This window comes from Humulus lupulus, chromosome X (genome assembly GCF_963169125.1).
Source record: "Humulus lupulus chromosome X, drHumLupu1.1, whole genome shotgun sequence".
In the NCBI taxonomy this organism is placed as follows: Eukaryota; Viridiplantae; Streptophyta; class Magnoliopsida; order Rosales; family Cannabaceae; genus Humulus; species Humulus lupulus.
Window position 1 is genome coordinate 237,103,204 of NC_084802.1, and position 8,204 is coordinate 237,111,407.

General features: G+C 32.3%; 1 protein-coding gene across 4 annotated transcripts; it reads left to right on the forward strand.

Moving 5' to 3' along the window:
• Positions 1 to 2,678: 2,678 nt before the first annotated feature.
• LOC133807114 (serine/arginine-rich splicing factor SC35-like) lies at positions 2,679 to 5,839 on the forward strand. Of its 4 annotated transcripts, none has more exons than XR_009879157.1 (10): positions 2,679 to 2,924; positions 3,001 to 3,079; positions 3,161 to 3,240; positions 3,338 to 3,404; positions 3,638 to 3,709; positions 4,068 to 4,268; positions 4,348 to 4,537; positions 4,635 to 4,778; positions 5,080 to 5,235; positions 5,338 to 5,839. XR_009879157.1 is itself a non-coding variant. In XM_062245274.1 (8 exons), exons 1-8 carry the CDS (start codon positions 2,849 to 2,851, stop codon positions 4,638 to 4,640), a joined length of 771 nt encoding a protein of 256 aa, XP_062101258.1. In that variant the 5' UTR covers positions 2,679 to 2,848; the 3' UTR covers positions 4,641 to 4,959. The 4 variants fall into 4 exon arrangements, 1 of the variants encoding a protein (XP_062101258.1); XR_009879159.1 differs by having other exon boundaries at positions 5,080 to 5,231; XR_009879158.1 differs by having other exon boundaries at positions 5,094 to 5,235.
• The last annotated feature ends 2,365 nt before the right edge of the window (positions 5,840 to 8,204 follow it).

Below are 8,204 nucleotides of genomic sequence, written 5' to 3' on the forward strand. Positions count from 1 at the left end.
AAAACCTTATCCCTAAAACCTTTTATAATCCTCTTAAAAATCTAATTAAAAATAACATAAAAAACTGAAATCGCGTTGATTGGCCTCGCCCTGGAAAAGTAGTGGCCGCGACTAGTGTGCTTGATACTTGATAAAATTCACCTTGAGTAGCAGCATGGAAAAGTAGTGGCCGCGGCCAGTGCACAGTTTCTCTCAAAAATTCGTATTTTGGCCGCTACTTGAAGAAGTACTCGCCATAGTCAAAACTTGCTGTTTCAAAATCTTAATTCCTTACAATTAGGTTGCGGCCACCACTTCTTTGAGCCGCAACCAACGCTCCAAATTCCATTTCACTTGATTTTGTAAGCCGCTGCTCAAGCTTCATTCACTGCAACATCACCATATATGCTTAGAGACTTCAAAACACATTAGAATTACATCTCAACTTTATCTTGCAACTCCTTTTTGTAGCCTATAAAATTCTTAAACAAAATTGCATCAAATATATCAGTGTTATAAAAAAAATTACAACTTAGCTTAAATATCAAAAACTTACAAAATGAAGCTAAACTCTCTTAAAACACCAAGTAGTGGTCGCAGCCAGTGCACCATTTCTCTCAAAAATTCGTATTTTGGCCGCTACTTGAAGAAGTACTCGCCGTGGCCAAAATTTGTTGTTTCCAAAGTCTTAATTCCTTGCAATTAGGTTGCGCCCACCACTTCTTTGAGTCGCAACCAATGCTCCAAATTCCATTTCACTTGATTTTGTAAGTCGTTGCTCAAGCCTCATTCACCGCAACATCACCATATATGCTTATAGACTTCAAAACACATTAGAATTACATCTCAACTTTATATTGCAACTACTTTTTGTAGCCTATAAAATTCTTAAACCAAAATTGCATCAAATATATCAAGTGTTATAAAAAAAATTACAACTTAGTTTAAATATCGAAAACTTACAAAATAAAGCTAAAATCTCTTAAAACACCAAATTAGCATAATCCAAATATGGAAGAACTTGCAAAATAAATATAACAATGAACTTCCCAGGCATATACCAAGCTTCGACACAAACACTTTAATGCCATCGTGAAAGGATTGTTGTTGTTACGAATGGGTTGATATCATGTATGAAGTCTTTGAACAATGGTGCTATAGATGGAAGATTGCGAACGTTCCAAATCATGCTACGCCTGCACCTAGTAAATGTGCCACCGTTGAGGAAGCCCAGAGCCACCCATACCCAATGCCTCCACTGAGCAAATCTAATACAATCGAGAGAGCTCGACAACTTTTCATGACCCATACAAGTGATTGTGGAAGATTTAAACATCCACTATTCAGTATTAAATTTATGGATGATTATTAATTATTAAGTTTGAATTGAATTTGCTTATGTTATGCTATTAGTATAAATTATAATATCATTTTGTTAGGTTTCTATTGGATACATGTTGATGAATGAATGATCTAAAATTTTCAAAAGTAAAGTATGCAAAATTGAATTTGATCATTTTTTTTAAAAATATTTTGGAAACCTAATAATTTAGGCCTAACCCAATAAAATCCAACTCAACCTTTATATCTTTCTGTGTTATAGTGTTGGGTTGTACAATAAAAATAATTAAATGACCTATAATTTTTCCAAACTAAAGTGATTGGGTTGCCCATTGAAATATCCTCAATTTGACCAACCCAATCTATGAGCACCCATTGAGGGGAAAGTGATGAGAAAGAAATGACAAAACAAAAATAATAATAGATAAAAAAAATGAGAATGAGAAAATAATGCAATAGGAAATAATGAGAAGGTGATTGATGCCAAAGAGTTTGAATTTAGAAAAAATGCAAACTTTTTGTGTTTTTAAACGTATTTTTACTTTTTTTCATTTGAAAAAAACATTATTTTTAAAATTATTGTATGAAAATAATGTGAAAAAGAATTTTTTTTTTCTTTTTCAACAATTTTTTTTAAATTTATATTTTAGTATCACCGCGTGATTGAATTTTCTCAATCATACAAATAGGATGAAGAGAGAAAATTATAGAAAATAAGGATAAATTGTAGAATAAATACTCAATATTTTGAGTTTATTATAATTTAATACGTAATTTTTTTGTGGGATAATATTGACGCGATTTTTCATCAGCTGAGAATTAAGAATTAAAAATGAGTTTTGGGTTTGAACAAATCTTATATCAAAAAAGCAATGGAATCACAACAATTTTTATGTGGTTGAGTGACTAAAATGTACTTAGTCTACAAGTAACTATTATTTGCATGGGTTCTTCTTAGAGAGAATTATATGAGATAACTCCCCAACGTTTTGGTATATAAAACACCGTCTCTTTTTCTGTTCATGGATAGTTACCCAAAAATATGTTAATTTTCTTTTCTCATAATAATAGTTACACGTTGGCTCGTATTTTTTAGATACAATAATATATAAATACCTAATGTCGCAAAACTGTGTAATCTGTCACTACCTACTTTGTCAGTAGTGATAAGTGTTGAGTCAACAACAACGTGCCTTTCTCTAATTAGTACATGTCATTAATTATTTTAAAAATTATTTAAAAAATATATTTAAGTGAAGTAAGTGTAGAGTAGAAGGGCGGTGACACTCAACTCAAAAATTTGCTTGTATATATGCTGCAATTTACCAATAATAAAAAAAAAAAATAGGGGCAGGTTTGTCCGAGAAAGAAAATGAAATAAAAGGTGAATTTTTAGCATCTAAAGATAGGGCGGGGGGGAGCAAGATTTGGTCTTTGCTTGAAGTCTCTGGACTCATCCAAATTGGCCAACTAAATCATTCCATTCTCATTTGTAAGCCAAAAACCCTAACTCCGCCGCTGGTCATCGATGTCGCACTTCGGGAGATCTGGTCCACCGGACATCAGAGACACCTATTCCCTTCTCGTCCTCAACATTACTTTCCGTATGCACCCTTTTTTCACTTTCGCTTCTCCTTCTTCTTCTTCTTCTTGCTAATTTTTCTGATGCTCCTTTGATAGGAACTACCGCAGACGATCTTTTCCCGCTCTTCGACCGCTACGGTAAGGTCGTCGACGTCTTTATCCCCAGAGACCGAAGGTAATTATCTCTTCTGTTATCGAAATTAGGGTTTTAATATATGTTTATTATTATTATTATTTATATAATTAATGGATGTAGGACTGGGGAGTCGCGCGGGTTCGCGTTTGTTCGGTACAAGTATGCGGATGAGGCTCAGAAAGCCGTGGAGAAGCTTGATGGTTTGCCCTTTTTGCTCTCTTAATCTCTCTTCGTAGTGATAAATTGGTTATTTTTTTCACCTTGTGGGTTAATTTGTATATTATTTTTTATATTTAGGAAGAGTTGTAGATGGTAGAGAGATTATGGTTCAATTTGCCAAGTATGGCCCCAATGCTGAAAGAATGTAAGTCTTTATTGGTGTTCTTGGTTGAATTTTGATGTTTTAAGGCAGTTTTTAGGGGATTCTTATCGTTAGTATGATCTTTGTTGCAGTTATCAATTTATTTCTTATCTTGTGAATGCGTGTCTTTGGTTTCTGCTTACCTTATTTTGTTTGTATCTATTAGTTAGTTGAACACATATTCTATGTTTTGATTCCATGTTAAAATGTTTTTTTAATTTTTTTTTTAAAATCAGTCATAAGGGGAGGATAATTGAATCGGAATCAAAGCTTGGAAGCAGGTCAAGAAGCCGTAGCCCTCGCCCAAGGTGAGTGAGTGTCTTTCTCTTGTATTTTTTGGTTCTCCCCTATCAATTTGGCATGTGGACAGACCATAGAATATTTGCACAGTTTGAACTGTATTTGGGCAAGTGTCTTATTGTTCAACTTGATATAGTTATGTAGAAGTGGAAGCTGCCAATATATTTATGTCAATGTTTTAAGCATATCCTGTATTGGGGGTGATAATCCATGCTTATTGGTGTATGTGTAGGACATTGTCTTTTGTCACCTTATAATCTTCGTGATACTTTTTACCAACTAATCTTTGAAGTTGCAAAGTCCAGTCTGCAGCACTGCTAGTGAATATGTACTATTTATGCAGCAACTGATAGAAACAAATTTCAGGCATCGTGATGAGAATCGGGATAGGGATAGGGACAGGAGGAGAAGCCGCAGTCGAAGTAGGGATAGATATGACCGGGACAGACACCATAAGGAACACCGTCATCGTAGCAGGAGCCGTAGTGCTAGTCCAGATCATCACAAAGATCGCGGGAGGTCCAAATATGATGATGAACATCACAGTCGGAGCCGTTCCTATGGGAGGTATGGGGTACTGGTTGTTTGGTTTTCCTTATTAAATGTTTGTGTTTTGTCTGATTGCCAATTGGGTTTATGTTCACAGTACCTCCCCTGCTCGGCGTAGTCATAGTCCTAAATCTCGCAGGAGCCCATCTCCTCGTAGGACACCTTCAAGAGGTGAAAACCCTGAAATACGCGACCTTAATGAACACTCTCCTGCTTCAAAAGATGCTTCCCCACGTGGTAGATCAGTTGATTCTCAAAGCCCTTCTCCTTGTAGATCTGACGCAGATGTAAGTTTTTACAATAAGCTTTATTTGTTTATTGCATTATTTTTATGTGATGTTTTTTATCCATTAAAATGTTGACATTTGGTCTTGTGTTCTGTAGGATTGATGGAGAGCAGCATATCAAGTTATGAGCTTATTATCTAGGCTTGACACATTGTGTCTGCGTTCGTATTGGGGAGAAATAGTTGAGTTGCATGTTATTGCCATATCAAATGTTATTTGACTGCCCTGCAGTTTTTCGAAGGTTAAACATTTTCATGGACAGTCTTTTAGTTCGCTTAGGTTTGATGGTAGATTTTGTATCATGATTGTACTGGGTATTATCTTAAGCTCTTGTAGTGACTTTTACTAGGGTGTTAGGAATTCCTGCGTATGGCTGGTTTCCTCTTTTGTTTAACATCTTTATACCTTTTGGTATCTGTGCATTTTTCTATGTGTGTTTTTTCTTCTTGTTTTGAAGTTCTTGTGTGTATTTGTTTTATTCTTGAAAGTGGAAAATGCTATCCTTATTTACTCATATGGGTCCATATGCTGGCCTTATATAGTTTTGTTCGAGCAGAGCGAATGTGACTGAATCACAAGATGATGTACTTGCTGTTGGTGCTGTTTATACTGGTTGTACAGATGGTAGATGTCAATTTGTTTGCTGGTTGCAGTCTACAATATCTTACCAATCTATCTTGATGATGATATTCTGGTTGGTAAGAGTAATAATAACTCGTGATTTTACGATGTCTTGTATCAATGGGGCTTCTTACTTTTGATCTGATCAAATTTTTTTTTTCTACAATGATTTTTAAAAGTTTGGTCCTGCAAAGGCGTTCCTGGTTGCTGTGGTTGCCTAAAGGCGGTCAGAATTCAAATGCCAATAAATGTAGCTGATGCGGTTTATATGAAACAAATATGTTGGGGGTTGTCAGCTAGCTGTTGGTGGCTATATCTTTATAAAGACTGACCTATATGCTTGAGTGAGTAGTCACAGTATTGGTGTAGATATTTTCATTCAGTGACGACTTTTAGTTAAATGAGATATAGATTTTTCTTCTGCTCTTTTACATTATAATGGTAGATGGCTGGTGACCATGTAAATAAATAGATTTGAATGCCTGCAATTTTTTCATTGTTTCTAGTTTCCTTCAATTGTTGATTAGTAAACTTTGTTAACATAATGATGATAACAGCATGCACAGGAAGAAGTGCCTTTGTTTTGTCTTGTTGTGAATTATGTTAGCGTCGTCTCTCCGAATATGGATTCTGTTTAAATATTTTCTATAGAATGGGAGGGTTATTCTTGTTCTATTATAATTTTGTTGGTGAAGTCTTCAATTGATGGCAACTCCTCCGGCTGTGTACTAGTTTATCTTGAGATTGAAATTGCTTGATTTCAAGATTATCTTCAGATTCTCAATGAAGTATTGAAGAGTGAAGAAAGGATTTCAAGATTTTAAATACATCATTTGATGCGAGTGGCCTTGGGCTTTTCCGCGCGGATAATTTGTTTTTTATATATATATATATATATATTTTTACTTGTTTTTATAATATCTTCTCTACATTTAGAGATAATTATTCATTTTTTAAATATTTTTTTTAATAATAATATTTTTGCATTTTTTATTTATTTATTTATTTTAGAAAGAATAAATGGTATAATGTAAAAAATAGATGTAAAATAGAAAAAAAATGAAGTCTTAGTGAAAAGTTAAAATTATAGAAAGTTATATCTAAATAATATAAAAAAAATAAAAAAAGAATGTATAGTGTAATGTAAAAATTAGATGTAAAATAAAATTTTAGTAATGTATTTTTCAGATAATTGTGAGTGCACCAACTTTGAAAGTATCTGAAAATGCAGCTTGTGTAACTTTGGAGCATTAGCAATATAAGGGTCTGATTAGTTCGCGATTAGAAAATTGTATTTTTAAAATCTGGGATTCTGAAATGAAAATCTGAATTTAGTGACTGAAAACATGTTTTTGAAAATGTGATTGGTTCAATGTTAGTAAACTGTTTTTGAGTTTTAAAAAACTGAATCTGTGATTGGGATTAAATTTGAAAATATAACAGAAACTGAATACGTGATTGGTTTAGCTGAAAGTAAAATTTAATTATATTGATAAATTAAAATTTAATAATAGTGCATTAATTAAATTCATAACAATATTGCATTGTCATTAACTTTGATTTTTTTTATATTAAAGTTATATTTTTTTAGAGCATGACTGATTAGTGATTTAAAAATTGTATTTTAAAAAAGTATGATTATGAAAAAAGAATCTAGATTTAGTGTCTGAAAATATGTTTATCAAAATGTGATTGAATGTATTGTCCGTTAACTATTTTTTAGTTTTATAAAATTGAATAATTTTTTGGTAAAAAATCTAAAAATTGAATATGTAATATATATATATTTTTTATTTTTGGTATAATAATAATTGAAGTGAAAATATTTTTTTATTTATTTGTTGTAATTTTTATTTGATCAATAATTTTTTTTAGTAAATATATTGTAAATTAGAATTAAATTATATTATGTTATATGATTTTATAATTAATTATTTTACTAAATTTATATAGATAAAAATTTTAAAAAGTAGATTCCTACTTGTAAAAATGACAAAAGAAAAAAAATCAAGACTATAAGAAAAATAAAAGAAAATTAGCAAGAATTTTTTTTTTTTTAAAATAGTAAGATTATACTGAAAACAATAAATTTTCGTTTTCAAAATCCTTCATTAAAATTGAAGTTGTTTTTAGAATTAATTTCCAAAAACATTTAACCAATCAAGTTTTATTTGTAGGTCCCACAACTTTTAATTTTTGAAAACATAAAATCATTTTTAAATACTATACCAATCATGCCCTAAGTAATCGAATTATCAGTCACAGGTCAATCCTTGCATTTTCTCACTTTAGAGACTGACTATTTCGTTCCTTACTAGACAATCTTCCTCTCCACTGAGCTCACAATGTATCTCTAGATAGTATTGTTTGGATCTCTAACTTTCCTAGTTGAATTTGACCGATGCAAACTATGGGGGTCTTAGTGTTGTATACTCTCTAAGCGTTCTTTTTCAAGCCAGTTCAATGTTCAAACTAAGATGAGAAGAAATGTGCACTTGAGGTTGAGATCTCTTAACATTTTGATAACTACAAAATTGCATTATACGTATGGTGTTGCCATTTGTGGTAAACAAATCACGAGGAGGGAAATATATCTGGTAATGGAAGGAGTCAACAGGGTCTTGTTTCTGTTATGAGTATGGACTCTGCTAAAGCTGGCTTAACTTTCTAATTGTCCTCCAACAATCTCTCTCTCTCTATATGAAAAGATTAAGCAAAAAAATGGTTGCCTTGTATTGATGATATACCTTGTATATATACAACCTACAAAAGAATCATTCAACGATTCATATCTTTTAAATTAGGAAACACTCCTAATATACATCAAATTTGTATCCCAATTGTATCCATCAAATCAATATTAGGATCTCAAAGATATTATCGTAACACCTCCCCTCAAGTTAAAGCATGCGGGTTCAAGATGCCCAACTTGCTAAGGAAAAAATCAAATTGTTTCTTGCTTAGAGCCTTTGAAAAGATATTTGCCAATTGAACCGGTGTGGAACATAGGAGGGATTAATCAATCCCTCTGAAATAGCATCACAAA

Bases quoted from the DNA above. Each gene is read 5' to 3' on its own strand.
- LOC133807114 (XM_062245274.1), top strand. From the start codon at position 2,849: ATGTCGCACTTCGGGAGATCTGGTCCACCGGACATCAGAGACACCTAT. The intron at 2,925-3,000 runs GTATGCACCCTT...CTCCTTTGATAG, and splicing joins CGTCCTCAACATTACTTTCC to GAACTACCGCAGACGATCTT. The intron at 3,405-3,637 runs GTAAGTCTTTAT...TTTTAAAATCAG, and splicing joins GGCCCCAATGCTGAAAGAAT to TCATAAGGGGAGGATAATTG.